General features: G+C 38.4%; 2 protein-coding genes across 2 annotated transcripts; one reads left to right on the top strand and one right to left on the bottom strand.

The window, feature by feature from the left end:
* The first annotated feature begins 1,510 nt into the window (after positions 1 to 1,510).
* On the top strand, positions 1,511 to 10,441 carry LOC107827018 (transcription factor TGA2.2). Its single transcript, XM_016654074.2, has 9 exons — positions 1,511 to 1,821; positions 3,635 to 3,757; positions 4,080 to 4,145; positions 4,233 to 4,292; positions 5,689 to 5,766; positions 5,897 to 5,948; positions 7,725 to 7,996; positions 9,028 to 9,273; positions 10,020 to 10,441. Exons 2-9 carry the CDS (start codon positions 3,701 to 3,703, stop codon positions 10,164 to 10,166), a joined length of 978 nt encoding a protein of 325 aa, XP_016509560.1. The 5' UTR covers positions 1,511 to 1,821; positions 3,635 to 3,700; the 3' UTR covers positions 10,167 to 10,441.
* A 262-nt stretch (positions 10,442 to 10,703) lies between these two features.
* LOC107827017 (GDP-mannose 4,6 dehydratase 1) lies at positions 10,704 to 12,600 on the bottom strand. Its single transcript, XM_016654073.2, has 2 exons — positions 11,746 to 12,600; positions 10,704 to 11,430 (listed from the first exon to the last, which is right to left on the bottom strand). Exons 1-2 carry the CDS (start codon positions 12,475 to 12,477, stop codon positions 11,059 to 11,061), a joined length of 1,104 nt encoding a protein of 367 aa, XP_016509559.1. The 5' UTR covers positions 12,478 to 12,600; the 3' UTR covers positions 10,704 to 11,058.
* Positions 12,601 to 17,389: the final 4,789 nt, after the last annotated feature.

Raw genomic sequence — 17,389 nt, 5'->3', positions numbered from 1 at the left:
TCATATCTATCCTATCAAGACTCATGTTGGTTAGGATTAATTTGTTTATGTCACTTGTCTGTGTGATTAGATGACAAATTTTGACCATAGATATAGACTCCACCTTGGTCACGTTTAAGACAAAATTATTTTACTTTTTCACTTTTTATCTGTCAACTTGACCACCTTTAAAATTAATATTTGACATGAAAAATTCTTTCAGTCTACAATAATAATACCATAGTTCCAAACAAGCTGAAATAGGTTATATAACTTCTTATTAATCATGCCATTTTATTTAACTTCATTTCAATCTAATATTATAATAAAATAAAAATATTTGAAGTTTTTTATATTTTCTAATAATATTGTGTTAGGATCGGGAACCCGAGTAGTGCAGAATTTAGCCAAACAACGGTATAATGATAATAATAAAGACAATGAAAGTTGATAACAACGACAATTAAAGCATATAAAAAAGACACAAATTTAACGTGGTTCGGTCAAAGTGACCTACGTCCACAAGCGGAGAGGAGCAATTTCACTATACCAATAAGAGTACAAAAGAGAGTACGAAATTAGAGTAAACACTCTAATTAATCCCAAATACCCTAAGAGAATAACCTCACAAGATCACTCAAAAAAAAGGGTTCACACAAGTACTTCCCAACACTAATTCTCATACAAAACAATCTTAATAAAGGAGGAAAGGAAGAAACAAGAAATGAAAACTCAAGTCTTGTTTGTGTGTATAAAATGAACTAATGGTCTTCCCTTTTATATGCAAAAAAGTCTTGGCCTTTTAGGTGTAAAAGAAGAGATACAACTCGTGCAAATATTGTCGATCACACACTGCAATATTTTTGGGTCCCAAAAAATATTGCCAACAAAGTCTACACTTTGCAAAGATGTTTATGCTTATGTGAGATGAATTTCGTTAGCCAAAATATTGACCATAATTACGTATTGTGATGTGTGCTTAAGTGAGCGTATTTCAAACTTTCAATAATATATTCTATATTGTAAGAATTTTTTGTAACCTGTCTAGTTTTACGCTCATTGCTATCCCCTAATCGCAATCCTCCTACTATATAAAATAATAATAAAATTTAAAACACATTTTGTAGTTTGACACAAATTAATATTATTTTATTAATTTTTGGTGCAATTGATCCTCTAAAACAAAAATGTGACCAAAATTTTGATAAATAAGAGAATTTATTCTCAGTAGCAAATTTTTTGTTTAGTAGAGTTAATATTTCCAGACCCCACTAGTAGGATTATACTGAATTATTGTTGTTATAGAGTTATAGGGGTAATAATTTTTCATAAAATAGCAAAATATAGGCAATAAAATAAACGAAATATACAAACTGATCCAAGCATCACTATTATTATAATAAAATAAAAAGCATTTCTACGAATATTTGGAACCAACTTTGGAGTTTCTGCCAACTGTAGTTGCTTCAATAATTATAAAAGTAAAAATAAAATTACCCCACAAGAAAAAATAGGAAATAATAGAGTGAGAGTGACCAAAAAGTCAAAATTGGCTGGTAAGAGAGAGAAAGAGAGCTGACAAAGTATAGACGTCACCGCCCATTTTCTCAAATTTTCACCTGCTTCTTTCTCATCTAGGAACTTCCCAACAACTGGGGTTGATTGGTTTTTATTTGCTGATAGTAAACTTCAGAAATCTCACTGATTTACAGAAACAGCTGAGGCAAAAAACCCAAGAAAAATAGCAGAAAAAGGAACAAGATTTGATAGTTTTGTTGTCTAACTTTGGCTTTGTGGCGAAGTTTGAGCCTTTTGCTATAGACCCTTTTCGTTTCTTGAACTGTAAGTGGCTTTAATCTTCAGTTATTATGTAACATGCTACTGTATTGCTTGAATTTTCAGTTATTATGTTACTTGCTACTATATTGCAAACTGTTTTTTTGAAGTTGGGTGTGTGTGTTTGGGGTTGGAAGTTTATAAAGTTTGGATTTTGAGGTTCTGATGAGCAAAAAGTTTATTTTTTTTTCTGTTGAGGGTGGGGAGGTGGGGGGTGGGATGTGTATTGGGGAGGGGATTTTGTTTGGATTTTACTATATATGAGTTGTGAGCTTGATTCTTGATCATGGTATAGCTTAGTAAGTTTAGTTTTAGATTAGTAGTGTCTTGATAACAAAATCCCCACCCCTTCCGGAGAATCATCGAGGTCTCGGGTTCAAATCCAAGCGGAGGCAAAAAGAACACTAGATGAGTTCTTCCGCATCTGAATAAGACTTGGTTGGCAGAGTTATCAGTATCTGTGCGGGTGGGAGGTTCTTGATACTCGATGGAATAGTCGAGATGTGTGCAAGCTGGTTCGAACACCGCAGTCAGGAAAGCAAAAAGATTAGAGAATTAGATGAGCCGTTCTTTCACATTTTTGTTATTTTGCTTTTGATATGAGGAAAAGCTGTATGAGCTCTGAAGATGTTCTTCAGCTTAGGCCAAATTACTTGTTAGGAAGGCTTTTATAGCAATGCCGATGTATTTTTTATTTCTGGGGCTGTGTATTCATCAATTCTTTGCTTTTGATAGTTCTTTCCTCAATAGAGAGTTGGTAGTGATATGTGGCTGGTACTTGCTGGTTTTTCTTATATAAACTTTTTCATTTGCTTCTTTAGTATTGCTTAGGTTTCAGTACGTTGTTTTCTATTTGCTGTAATTTGGTGTAAGATGAATAACTTTACTCATATAGAATAGAGAAGTAAACTGTATATCAAGCATTTGAAAAAGAAAAGGTGTCAAATAGACGTTTTCAACCTTTTTTGTTCTTCCAGATGTAACTTATTAGTTGATGGAATCTTGTTGTATAAGGTGCCAGAATAACAAGTCTTTTAGTCTGCAGCTTAGTTTTGTTTGCTTCAGCATGAAACTTTTAGCATCTTTCGGAGGGACCATGTGAAGTCAAGTCCATTGCTACTGACCTCGCCACCCTGATTCATCCCTCCCCCCACCAAAATGAAAGACGATTTTGCATTTTGCAGCCAATAATTTGAGGGGTTGGGTATTAAGCAACAACTGATTCTGGTATTGACCATAACAACTTGAGGTTTTGTAGAATAAAGCATTCAGAAGCCTCTTGATAGATAAAGTAGTAAACTTTTATGGATCACCATCGCCAAAGAACTTATCCCCAGTTGGCTGCTCATCTGATGAATGAACCTATTGGCCAATGTTCATGAGGCTGAAGCTTAGTGTTAGAGAGGAGTGCGCATTTTCTTGCTAGACAAATACTTAGGACATGATCTTTTCTTGAATTTGTTATTGGTTTATGGTGAACAAAATTTGCTTGTTGTAGAATGCTATATGCATAAATAGACCTTGACTTTCCAATATCCATCTTAGCCAGCTTGTTAGTTTCTTTTCTGTTTCAGAAAATTATGTTACGACGTTGAGGGAGATGATTAGATATTCACGTGTTCATCATATGTAAAGTTAAATAACAAGATGTGCTAAACAAGATGCCTTCTCTTTGTAACCTAGGCCAAACTGTATTGCTTATTGCAGAGACAAGTCTTTTGTGGTTTAATATTGTTACCAAATATCTTTGGCAGTTAACAGTTTGACGTCCGCACATCAATATGTATTGATATCTCCTTCTTCCTTGGTGTTTTTACAGAAGATACTACATCTGATTTGTTTTCCAATCTGAATTGATCATCCAAAAAGTTGGCGGTAGTCCACGATGGCTGATATCAGTCCTAGTACATCAACAGATGCCGATACGGAAGATAAGAACAGGGTAAGGCAATTACTTCTCGAATCCATCTCTAGTCTCTAATTTGTAATTATATGTTTTGAGCTATGACCATTCTTGACTTCAGTAAGCACAAGTAGGCTCGTTGACTGGTTTTGACTTCATAAGTTCAATCTTGGTTTTCCTTTAAAAGCAGAAAAAAGTACAGCTTTTTCTTTTTTAGTTTATTGTAAAAATAAACATGTCTGTCCCCTTAACATATTAACCCATGGACTTTCCTGAATTTGGTTTCACTACATTTTATCCTGTAAAACAATCTGTACTACAAATTCTTGATGAAACTGAAATTCAATCACTGCTGGTGCAGTTCCTAAATTCTCAACAACTGGGTGCGGTAGCTTCTGACGGAAGTGACAGGACAAGAGATCAGAAGGTATCCTATATTTATTGTTACATTTAGACTGACAGAATATGAGTGGAAAAACAAAAGTTTATATGATGTTAAACTCTTGTTATGCAGACACTTCGTAGACTTGCCCAAAATCGTGAAGCGGCTCGGAAAAGTCGTCTAAGGAAAAAGGTAAGTTCTCTTGCTATAGCACTATTTTCTGTTCATTTGATATATACTGTATTCGTTGTGCCTGACATTAAATTTGGAATTGTAATTAATGGCCTTTTGGTTTGTGGTCGTCCAAAACCTGCCTTAGCAGGTCCTCTCATTTAAGTTTTAGCTGGTGCATCTGAAAGTTTAATGTCATAATACTAGTCAAAATGGAAAAAGAAGGTTCAATGCCACAATTTATTAGCTCAGAATCTAGTGTACCCTGAATAAATGAAGGATTTGTGCATTCAGTAGAAGATTGGTGATAATAAGTGGGCTTACGTGTACCTTTCTCTCACCAAACAAAAAAAAACAAAAAAACAAAAAAACAAAAGAGAGCTTATGTGTACCCATGAGGTCCGTATTTGTATAGAAGGTTGAGTTTCTTTTGTGAAGAACCAAATTTTGGTGTAGGTTCTCTACCTTTTGGTATATGGCTCGTATATAGGGTTTCCCCCATCTTTAATAAATTTATTTACCTTGATAAAAAAGTGGGCTGATGCGCATATGCTCCATTTTTAGGAAAAATCGTAAAGAAAAATAGCACACTTTATTCTTTCAAGTATTGATGTAGGAGCTTAGAGTTATTCTTATCGATGAGATAAGAATGAAAATGAATTATAATGCTGAAGGTTTCTGAACGAAATGTGGTATTGCGTTTTTCACAGCGAAGAGATCTTAGTGGACCCCATTCTTGAACATGACTGGAAACCTAGGGGGATGTTAGTGTAGTTTAGTGCGTGTTAATGAATAGATGCCCATCTATTAGTTCTTTTTTGGAACATTGGAGTAGACTACTTCTTGAGAACTTATAGTTTGAGATTTATTGTTTAAGTGACGAGTAACATTATTTCTTGGTCTAGAGATCCTCTGAGCATTAGAAAAACGTTGTTGAACTATGTTAACACGACAAGTTATGCTGAGATTTTTTTTTTTGGTAATAAAGTTATGCTGAGCCAAGTTATGTTGAGATTAGTTATGTTGGGATTAGTTATACTAGGATTAGTTATACTGGTATTATTTCTTATTGACTGTTTGGTATGTTGTATTAATCCTGGGATTGTTAATTTTACTGCTTTATCCTGGGAATACTATTCCACCCTCTGGCAGGTATAAGTTATCCTGGTACTATTTTTAATCCTGGGATAACTTATCCTAGGATTAGCAACCAAACAAGGGATAAGGCAATACTAAATTTTTATCCTAGGATTATTTTTGCTTATCCATCATATCAAACGACCCCTAAGAGAATAGGTATTTTCCTTTATCTATGCTTGTGAGATGGGTGTCAGTACTACATACACGCGGATTGTAATGTCAAAAGTAGATCTAGTATCAAATATAATTCCTTATTTTGTGGCTTTTGTTGGTCTAGGCATATGTTCAACAGTTAGAGAGCAGCCGGATGAAGCTGACACAACTAGAGCAGGAACTTCAACGAGCTCGACAACAGGTTTGTTCAGCATTTCTTGTGTCCTCGTCTATTTTTCTCTTTTAACACTTACAGCTAGCACCTCCATAGTTATTAGCTCGCGGCCTTTCGGATGATCAGCTCTTTTGAGATATTTTTTTTTTCCCCCAAGGGAATATTTATTTCAGGTTCAGGAGATCAATCACAGTCGATGAGCGGAAATGGTATGCTCATCTTCCGCATTCAGACTTCTCTTATTAAAAGTTATGCACTTCTCATTTTTATTTTGGATAATCCAGTATGACTGGTTTATCAAAAAAATAAACAAAGTTATCTACCACTGCCCCTCGGGGATTTCTCGGTTTATTAAAAAAATACAAAGAAATATAGTATGGCTGACTAATGAGGGGTATAACTATCTGTTATAATCAAGTAAAAGTAGATTAGTGGTAGAATTGGTGCGTGGAACCTGAACTAACCCTCTTGTCCATATTGATGTATGGATATCCTTCTGATGATTATAATGCCCTCTGAGTAGTTTATTGCTGACTTCGAGTTGGTTTCACATAAACTTAATGTAGTCAATAGTAAGTGTCTCAGTTACTCAGAGTCTCAGACAAGTAAATACACGATTAAATGAATTTTGTTCAATTACGGAAATTATTATATATTCCCTAGTTGATCTGATTTATTCTAACTTTTCCGATGTACTAGCTTTTTTGTATAAAAAGGTTATTTCATCTACCAGTTTGATATCTTAATGTCATATTTCTCAGTCTTGTGTATTATTCCGTCTGTGAAAAGTAAAAGCATTAAAAGTGGGTAATCAAACAGCATTTTTGGTTTTTCTTCTCTTTCCTTTTTGCTTTGGGTTGGGGGGTGGGGGGATTGAAGTGAAATGCTGTATTTGAAGATTTTGAAGAAGTGAGTGTCCTTATTATTTTAACTACACAGAACCAAGGACAAAATTTGTCTGGAGTTGAAAATTTACCCCACAAAAAATGGGTTTCCAGTTGTAGTCAATATGGCTAAATATTTGGATAAAAGCTTTAGAAAAGGAACTACTACTTTCAGTACTTAGTGTATTTTTTTGTGGCATTCAATTTGAAATGTAATCTATAGACAAGTATTATTTCTTCTACATACTTTCAAATTTCATTATTGGCTTTCTTTATTGGAATTATTGGACTATGTTGCTATATTCATCCATATGTTTCATCATGCCAAGGAAATCATTGCCGACGTGTTATACTTATATAATTAAAAAGGAAAATGGAAGTACTATAGCTTGTGAAGAGTGAAGAAGAATCTAACTAGAGTAGTGAAGAAAGTTGAGTATGGAGGTTATTGCATTCTTTTCCTTTTCTGGATAAGTCAAATGCATCTCATTAATTACTTACCAAGATAGCGTGGTACGAATGCACACATAGGGCGTGTGCTTAAAACATTCATCCATCCAGATAGTCCATTTCTCTATACAAAAAGGAATTATCTCCTTGCACCAGAAGTATAAGCAAAACAAGAACCTCTGTAGTCTTCATATCATTCTCACTATAATAGAATAATCTCCTATTTCTTCCGATCCAAATAATCCAAAAAAGGTACAACAGTGTAGTTCTTCAAGCTGCATTCCAGCTATACATTACTTCCTCGACTGTTCTAGTGAACACATATGAGATGCTAGAGAAGGAGCACACAAGGTCCCATAGCTGTGATGTGTCCTCTCTTAGCCTCTTGCATAGGCAGCACCACCCCGTGACAATTTGCCGCCTCTTTGGTTACCCGCTGTTATTAAGGAGGAGCATTAACCATGAAGGCAGCTTTTAGATAGTCATTAACAATTATTCTCCTTCGGAGTAGTGATTCATCTGCTATTTGGTCGTCTTTATTCCTTTAGATAACATGGAATTCCCTTGAATTCAGAATATTTGATTTTGTAAAAACTAGTTTGAATATAGAACTCCATGAAAGTAAGTAAAGCTAACTTACGGTCCTTCTAGGAGCTTTGGCATTTGATGTAGAATATGCCCGATGGTTGGAAGAGCAGAACCGACGAATTAATGAGTTAAGGGGAGCTGTAAATTCGCATGCTGGTGATGGTGAACTTCGCATAATTGTTGACGGTATCTTGGCACACTATGATGACATATTCAGGATAAAAGGGGATGCTGCAAAGTCTGACGTTTTTCACATATTGTCGGGCATGTGGAAAACTCCAGCAGAGAGATGCTTCTTGTGGCTTGGTGGATTCCGTTCGTCTGAACTCCTCAAGGTGAGAGCCTTTTACTTCCCACAAGTGATTGTGCAGCTTGGTGAATAGCTTTTCCCCCCTCCCTTTGGCTAAAAAAAGAACTGAAAAAGAAAAGCTCTTAAATTTGTGAATGGTGGTTGGACATGTGAGATAATGATGCCTGTGCTTGAATTAAACAGGATGCATTTGGAAAATTTGTGATGGGGATTGTAGTTGTTCATAGCCTGGAAAGAGTTCTCAAATTTTGAGGCTTAAATTTCAAGAATTAAACCCAATGTCTCAGCAACCCATAAAGGGATCCAAGCACGTGTAGCGTGATAGAAGTCAGTTTTTCTAGTAAAAGAAGTTTCTTTTTCTGTATTTCACACATTCTAACATGAACTGTAGAGGTCAAATATAAATTTCTGACCTAAGTTGTTGCGACATGTTGATGAACCTGTGTTTACTTCTCTAACTGGAAGTTCTCAGTAAGGATGCTCTTTCTGGGGGGCACTGCTCTGGTTCCAGTATGCTCCACGCCTCCGCCTCCTATTTGTTTTCCCTATGATGGTGGTTCTTGTGCAGAGAATGAACAGTTCAATTATCTCTGAGCTCCCTACAGTCTCGCTTTTGTTATAACTCGTCCCTCCACCCTTACCTTCTTCCATTTTGGTTCTGATGATTAGGTTTAGTCATCTAAAATCTTTGCATGTTACCGTCCTCCTCCACCTGCTTACTTCTCTGCGTACAGCCCATTTGCATGACCTCAGCGTATTTCTCTAGCTGGAAGTTCTTGGTGAAGATTCTTTCTTGGGATGCACTGTTCTTATTTCGTCATGCTTGCAACTCCATTTGTTGTGTTTACATTGCTGTGCTTGTTAGTGAAATAAAGGTCTTGCTTTAGTCAAACCTCTCCCTCAACCCGTGTCGTCCAGTTCCGAAAAAATTCCTACAGTCTAATACACAGTCGACATTTCCTTTCTTTTTCTCTTTTCAAGGGGTAAAGGTGACGGGAAGATATTATTGACTTAGTTTTTCTGTTAGTTCTTGAATTTCTTGCCATTTGGTTGCAGCTCCTCATTAACCAGTTGGAGCCTTTAACCGAACAACAATTATTGGCAATCAACAACTTGCAACAGTCATCCCAACAGGCTGAAGATGCTTTATCCCAAGGAATGGAGGCACTGCAGCAGTCTTTGGCTGAGACTCTGGCGGGGTCCCTTGGACCTTCAAGTTCCTCGGGGAATGTTGCCAATTATATGGGTCAAATGGCCATGGCGATGGGGAAGCTCGGAACTCTCGAGGGCTTCATACGACAGGTGCTTAATCCTTCATATTCTGTGTCTATACCTTTGAAATAATATGCTTGATTGTGTGAAGAGCTTCTTAACAGCCTAAGATTCATCATTGACGTGTCAAACATTTGCATCTTTCTGTTGCCTAGCCTTTTCCGAGTTGCCTCCTTGAAAGAAAAATGAAAGAAGCAAAGAAAGAAGGGAAAGGGGAAGTTAATATATTCGAAGCCCCTTTGTTAGATCCTTTTTAGTCGTTTGCAACTTCCAGAGAATGGATTAATGCCACAAGCAGCTGAGAATCGTCTAATGTCTCTCATCATAAACACCTCCTTGTACCAGTATTACTCAGCTTACTATTGCCTTAAGTTAATAAAGTAAAAGTCTATGTCCTAGTTTGTGCCAAGACCTTATTTGTAAGTTGCTTACTCCTTGTTATTTTAGGAGCTGTAGATACTCCTGGTGTGAAATAGTTGGACGAATCTGACTGGCAAAGATCCGTGATGAGTCGTTATTGATTGAAGATTTTAAGATCTATCCAGGGGAATGTTCTCTCTTCTTAAAGCCTTAAGTTTGTGTCTTTCTCTCAAAAATGGAGGAGAGGAGAAGGGGGTTTATTGATCTCCCCGCTCATTGCTCAAAGGGTGGCTGTAGTATAGATGATAATTTACATAAATTTGCTTCAGAACATATGGGGAATGTCTACCTGCATTTTGTACATGTTTGAAGCTTTTCTTTGCATGCATAGGCTAATCTATGAAATGTCTCCTCAGGCTGATAACCTTCGGCAACAGACATTGCAGCAAATGCATCGTATATTGACAACTCGCCAATCAGCTCGTGCTCTCCTTGCGATCAGTGATTATTTCTCTCGTCTTCGAGCACTGAGCTCTCTCTGGCTTGCTCGCCCCCGGGAATAACAACTGCTTTCTTCTAATACTTTGCTGTGAAAGATTCTTGGTAACATTTGTAAATGAGAAACCTTCTTCTGGGAGAGCTACCGAGCTTTAACGGATATAATTATTAGATTTTCAGGCGCCAGTTCTGTCCTTGTTTATTTCTTGTAATGGTATTTGTAACGCTGTTTCATTTTTAACTTTGATAGACATAAGCTGATCAATGATTGTTGTATTTTAGCTTGTCTAATTGTTCCAGTTAGGTTAATGAAAAGGACCCTGGCTGACTTCCCCTTCAATTTTTGCATTATTATTTAGCTGTTTTATTTTCTTTTGTGATTGTATCCTTGCCCCTATGGATTGAGGTGTAGTATTTGTTCTAGTATTATTTTTCTGGCCATTTTTCTCACTCCATCTATCTTTTCTTGCTTTAGAAAGGTTGGTTTCCTTTTTCTTTTATTAATGTATCTTTTCTTGTTGAGAAATCTAATAAAAATGCGAGAAAGAAAAATGAATATCCCCTTTGTATGGGATCTAAAATAAAATTTTCAATAGGAACATAAAAAAAATAATTACTACATAAAAGATGAAATTTTTGTTCTCAAATTTTTTGACAACTCATACAATATGATCGTATTTTAATGAAAAACAATAACAATACACAATAGCAAGTACTTCTGCAAAAGAATAAAAGACGTTTCTTTCTATTTGCCTAAGCTTTAGTGGACGGAATTAGAACAAAGTTTTCCGATATCTTTGCTGCGTGAGGTAGCAGGTACCCGTTGAGGTAGGGGTAAGTTGGCCCGAACTCACCGTCATACAAAAACCAACTAACAATACAAAATAGCATGATGATGCCGCTCTTAAAACTGCAAATGGAAGTGTGAAAATAGAGAAAACCTAATAATGTGATGAATCAAGGCTGTTGTTGAGCATCCATGTAACCAGCATCAACAAGAACTTTCTCTCTTTTGGCCAACTCAACATCCTCATCCACCATCATCTTCACTAATTGCTCGAACCCGACTCTGGGCTTCCAACCCAAAACCTTTCTCGCCTTGCTCGAATCTCCCTTTAGATTATCCACTTCTGTAGGCCTAAAGTATCTCTTATCAATCACCACATGATCCTTCCAATTCAATCCAACGTATCCGAATGCCACCTCCAAGAACTCCTCCACCGTATGCGACTCCTCCGTCGCCACCACGTAGTCGTCCGGCCTCTCTTGCTGCAGCATCATCCACATTGCTTCCACGTAATCCCCGGCAAAACCCCAGTCCCTGGATGCCTGCGAAGTGCACAAATAGCCACTTTTAGGACTGCTATTTTAAGCATTGCTGAAATTAACAAAAAGTTCAAAATTAAACTGCCTCTTCAAATTTTTGGAACTTCGAGCTTTCCAGTTAAAACCGCTACTTGGTAACATTCATATTTTTGAAAAAATAACCAATGTCCTGGAGTTTCAAATCCCACTGGTGAAACCGAAACTGCAGGACATTACATTGACTATTTTTATAGTATTCGAGCTGAAAAGTAGTACTAGTATTTTTTATTACAGAAGCTGAAAAGTTAATATTTTAATGAAAAATTTCCCCATTTCTACCTGCAAATTACCCAGAAACAGCTTGCTCTGTAGCCCAATTTTGATCCGACCAACAGCCCGAGTGATCTTCCGGGTCACGAAGTTCTCGCCCCGCCTAGGGGATTCATGATTGAAAAGAATACCATTACAGGCAAAGATCCCATAGGCTTCACGGTAATTAACGGTGTACCAATGCGCAGCACACTTGGATACAGCGTAAGGCGATCTAGGATGAAACGGCGTAGTTTCGGACTGGGGCGGAGGAGTAGATCCGAACATTTCGGATGAACCGGCTTGGTAATACCGGATGTGGGACCTACCAGTAGCGGAAATGTGAGAACGGACAGCTTCGAGAAGACGGAGAGCACCGGTGGCGACGACGTCGGCGGTGTAATCGGGGATCTCGAAAGAGACGGCGACGTGAGATTGTGCGGCGAGGTTGTAGACTTCGTCGGGGAGAATCGTATCGAGCCAACGCCGGAGTGATGACGCGTCGGTGACGTCAGCGTAGTGGAGCTTCATACGCGCCTTGTGAACGTTGTGTGGATCGATATAGATGTGATTCACGCGTTGCGTGTTGAAATTGGAGGATCGGCGAATTAGACCGTGGACTTCGTAGCCTTTGTCAAGGAGGAATTCGGTAAGGTACGAGCCGTCTTGACCAGTAATGCCGGTGATCAGAGCTACTTTCCGGCGACCTCCATTCGAATCCGCCGCATCGGCCGGGATAGATTCAGATCTGTTGGATGCCATTTTTGTGTGATTCTGTATGGGGTTTGAGCTTTTTCTATGAAGAGAGAAACGTAAGTTTGTTTAAATTGGGAAAGATCAACTAAATAGTGCAAGTTGAAGGACAACAAATAAAAAAAAACAGATAGGGGTATTTGGATAAATTTGGTTTAATTTAAAATGATACTTATACTTGTGTCACTTTGTCATGTCGGTCCCCAAACTTATTATTTTGCCAATTGAACACTTACACTCGTTCAAATCGTGTATAATAAACGCTTATGACAGGAGGCTACCAGTGCGTGTAATATAATCTCCGACACGTAGGACTTCACGTCATTACTAGTGCCACATAAGAAAATAAACTATTGAAAAATAGGACTGACCACCCAAACCTAATATTTTCTGTCATTTTACACTTTATCGATTATTCCACGTCATTGTTTATTTTCTCAGAAAGTATTTTTTAAAAAAATTTGAAGAAAAATCAAAATGCCTCAATAAACAACCTCATAGCCACCATTACAACCTCTTTCTTAATCTGACCACCGTGAATCATTCCCTAACCACCAGCAAAGATCGTCCTTTCAAAATCCTACCCAGCAACATAAGATTTTCTAAGGGAGGCAGTAACACCGAAGCACGCAAGCACACACAAGTGCTGCAAATCTTCAACAAAAAACAAAACTCCAGATATGCAAGAACACTAAGCCAGAAATCAGAAGTCGTTGGGGGTAGTGAATGCCTAATGATTCGGACTCATTAGCGGCAAATTGTAACCTTGATTCACCAAGTTTTTTCAGCCAACCTAACCAAAACAAGTGCAATGGAATAACAGTAACGAGACAGAGCCAAGGGAATGTTCACCCGAGGATATGAGTTTTGCCGAAAAGTGTACAAATACCAATAGTAAGGGCCACCAGACAAATTATTCCGGCGTGACCAGTTCCAAATAGCGAAACACAACAACAATAATCAAAACAGATCCGTTCGTCAACCTAAAGAGTCGTCGGAATCAGTGACGCTACTACCACGGGTAAAACACTGGAGCAATATCGTAGGAGGAACAAAACTCGCCGGAACCCTAATCAACTGGGTTTTAATTAAACAGAAAAAGAAATAAGAAATGTAAAAGATTCTTTTGTTAAAGAAATAGAGAAAAATAGTATATTTCTGCTTGATTTTATGATTTTGAAGGTTCGTCCATTGTTTACAGTAGTGTGGAGGGAAAAAGAGGAAGGGGGAAAGAGGGACAGGGGGCGAGAAGAAAGGTGGGAGAAACTAAGAAAGAGAAGAAAATTGGGAGGGGAGGGTGGTAATTTTGATTAACTTATTAATTTTATTTTTTTTAGTTTAATTCATTTTTATTCAAAATCACTAGTATCACTCTCTTTACACGCGTGTGTTACACATAATTTGTCCACCTCATCTATGTCAATACCACATAAGCTCGGTCAATAGTCGTAGGGATTTAGAAAATTAGTTTTGAACGAGTGTAAGTGTTCAATTGGCAAAATGATAAGTTTGGGTACCTGATAAGTGGGGATTTTGACCGATTATTTGCTCTCTTTTACTTGTGATTTAGCTCAAAAATGCTTAAAGGCATTCCCGGAAACTAACAAAATGTGCTTACTTGTAGGAATATTGGGACACGAGCCAAAGAAGTTAAAATCAACTCATAAAAGAGTCAAAAGTGAATAAGAACTAAAACAGGGCAGAAAAGGCAAGCAGTGCGGCTGCAAGGGGGAGATTCAGAGAGTAGTCTTTGGGCCAGCTAAAGGCATGCGGACCGCAACAAAATTGTGCGGCCATAGGAGGCCAAGTGCGGCCACATTCATTATTATGCGGTTCGCAAAGTTGAAGAATCAGAGAGCTGTGTCAAGTCCAAAAGCAAGTAGTGCGGACCGCAACAATTTTGTACGGCCGCATAATCATAAGTGCGGCCGCACCCATTTTTATGCAGACCGTAGAAGCTCCCAAAGTCCAAGCCCAAGTTCCCAAGAATGCGGACCGCACGATAATTGTGCGGCCGCAGTAGCTCATTGTGCGGACCGCACCAGAATAATGCGGCCGCACAACCTTCGTAGGGGCATTTTTATCAGATATTTTTAGCTTAGTATAAATAGAACTTTTTGTCATTTTTAGGTTAAGTGGAGTTTTCAGAAGTGCACCTGAACTTTTTGTCATTTTTGTCTTTGCTATTTTGAGAAAGTTTATACTAGATTTACTTCTTAACATTAGATTTTCTTTGTCTTAATTTCTTCTTGTATTTCTTTATTTTTAATGAGTAGCTAAATCTTTAGCTAGGGTTGTGACCCAATCCTAGTGTGGGTATTTGATGAGTGATTAATTTAGGGCTTATTTTTTATTGGGTTAGTGATATTTAGCCTTGTTCATGATTGAACCCTAGAATCAATGGTTTCAAACACTGATTCATGCCTATTTGACTTAGCCTCTACTTAAGAAAGAGAGACTAAGTCTAGGAAAACTTGGCTAATAAGAAATTGGGGTGAACTCAAGAAATTGATAACCCCAATTAAAGGGTTAAACCTAGGGATAGTAATACCCGACTTGAGCTAATATCACTTGTATTGTGCAAATACCCAATTGGTTTTGAGAAAACCTAATTGGGCAAAATCACTCGAACTACCGAGGGGTATAGAGTGAGTACCCGAATGTGATTGCTACATCACGATTCTAACTAATCAAATTTGCCCTGGAGTTTACAACCCATTAGATAACCACCTAGGTAGAAGTCACGACCCTAGTCCCCTTTAATCATCTGAAAAACTCAAAACCAAAAATATTGTCCTTAGTTTTATACTTGCAAACAATAGAGTAAAGTAGAAGTAGAACACCAATCAAGTTTGTGGAAGTACAATTGAAGCCAAAACTTGCAATTAACTTATACCACACATGTATTCTTGGGGGGGGGCTCCCTGTGGATTCGATCCCGACCTTTGTTGGGTTTATTATTGCATTGACCGCCTCGCTACTTAATTGTGGTGTGGGATTGGCCGAGATCAATTTTTGGCGCCTTTGCCGGGGAGTTAAACGGATTTAGCTATATATCTAAGTATTTGTGTGTTTTGTCTTTCTTTCCTTCCGAGCCACTAATTTTGTTTGTGAATTGCTTTTAGGAACAAAATGGCCCTTAACAACGAGCCCCTCGGAAATTTACCATTGGGGGAGGAGGTAGATGATGATAAAGTGGATGAGGTTCATCTCGAGCCTCAAGTAAACAGGCGAGGCCGACCGCCTAATGATAATGTCCCAAACCCTCCCCCACCTCCACCAAGAACAGCACACCGGGTGTTGCCGAACGAGGGCTATGCAAGTGCAATAGTCCCGCCCCGGATTAGGGCGGGCAACTTCTAAATAACCAACGTGATGCTTACACTGCTTGAGCAGCGGGGTTTCTTCACCGGAGCTCCACACCAAAATTCCTACAAGCATCTCAAGGGTTTCGTTGATACTTGTTGGGGGAACAAGCAAACAAATGTCTTCGAGGATGCACTGCGGTTAAGGTTGTTTCCCTTTTCTCTACGGGGAAAGGCTTTGGACTGGTTATAGAGATTGCCCAATCATTCCATCCACACTTGGGATGAGTTGGCTGAGAAGTTCATTGCCAAATTATTCTCTCCGGGGCACATGGCTACTCTAAGGGATGAAATTCTAGCTTTCAAACAAGAGCCCACTGAGCCATTGCACGAGATTTGGGAAAGATATCGTACCATGGTCAAAGAATGCCCGAACAATGATATGACCGAGGCCATGATCTAACAGACCTTCTACAGGGGGATCAACACAACGAATCAGTGTGTGGTAAATCAACTCGCTGGGGGTAAATTCATGAACACGCCTTATTCTGAAGCTTGTGAAATCTTGGATGAGATGGCGGACACCTCTTTGGCGTGGCAAAGTAGAGCCAATATTCCTCAGGGTGACCCAAATATTATTCACCTACACAAGGAGCTACATGATCATGGGAAAGCTATTGCGGAGTTGAAAACCACCATGAACCAATTGGCCAAGGCTCAACTTCAACAGGTTCAAGGGCCGAAACAGGTGAATGCTATGGAAGGGGTGAACATGATGCTAAACAAGAGACAACAACGAGGTCAACAAGTACAAAACCATCCAGAACAATTTGAGCAAAGTAATAGTGGATATAATCAAGATGATTCATATGATGAGCAAGATGAAGAGGTTCAATATGTCAACAATTATCAAGGTCAAAGAAGCAACGCTCCAAATCAACAACAATGGAGATCACAAGGGAACCAAGAAAATTGGAACAATCAAGGTCACCAAGGAAATTGGAGTGGTGGCAACAACAATAATCAAAGCAATTGGGGTAATCAAGGTAATCAAGGCAATTGGGGAGGAAATAATCAAGGTAATTGGGGTGGCAACAATCAAAGTAATTGGGGAGGCAACAATAATCAAGGGGGTTGGAACAATAGCAATCAAGGAAATCAGGGGTCGGGCTTTCAGAGGTCCCCGATGTTTCAACAACCAAACAACCCGCCTCCATATCCTTCGCAAGGTCCTAGTTCTTCCAATAGTGAAATGGGACAGATTGAAAACATGTTTAAGCAAATGATGGAGAAAAACGCCAACTATGATGCCTAATTAGCCTCCCACAACACTTTTATCCGCAACTTGGAGGTTTAACTTGGCCAAATTTCTCAAGCTTTAAATACTCGCCCAAAGAGGGCACTACCTAGTGATATGGTGGTGAACCCGAAAGGTGGGAATACGGGGCATGCAATGGCCGTGACAACAAGAAGTGGGAGAGGTGGAGTTGCTAGTACCTCAAACCAAAGAAGACATGTGGATGATGTGTTGGTGCAAGATGATGATGATCCAAGCAATAATGTTCAAGCTAATGAAGAAGCGAGGATTGATATTGATGAAAATGTGGAGGAGACGC

The sequence above is a fragment of the Nicotiana tabacum genome, chromosome 9 (assembly GCF_000715075.1).
Source record: "Nicotiana tabacum cultivar K326 chromosome 9, ASM71507v2, whole genome shotgun sequence".
NCBI lineage: Eukaryota > Viridiplantae > Streptophyta > Magnoliopsida > Solanales > Solanaceae > Nicotiana > Nicotiana tabacum.
The sequence above is the reverse complement of the archived record's forward strand: the minus strand, read 5'-3'. Positions and strand labels throughout refer to the sequence as shown.

Coding starts and splice junctions, on each gene's coding strand:
- LOC107827017 (XM_016654073.2), bottom strand. CDS start 12,477: ATGGCATCCAACAGATCTGAATCTATCCCGGCCGATGCGGCGGATTCG. Junction 11,431..11,745: donor TGTTTCTGGGTAATTTGCAG/GTAGAAATGGGG, acceptor TGCACTTCGCAG/GCATCCAGGGACTGGGGTTT.
- LOC107827018 (XM_016654074.2), top strand. CDS start 3,701: ATGGCTGATATCAGTCCTAGTACATCAACAGATGCCGATACGGAAGAT. Junction 5,767..5,896: donor TTCAACGAGCTCGACAACAG/GTTTGTTCAGCA, acceptor TTTTCCCCCAAG/GGAATATTTATTTCAGGTTC. Junction 7,997..9,027: donor GTTCGTCTGAACTCCTCAAG/GTGAGAGCCTTT, acceptor ATTTGGTTGCAG/CTCCTCATTAACCAGTTGGA.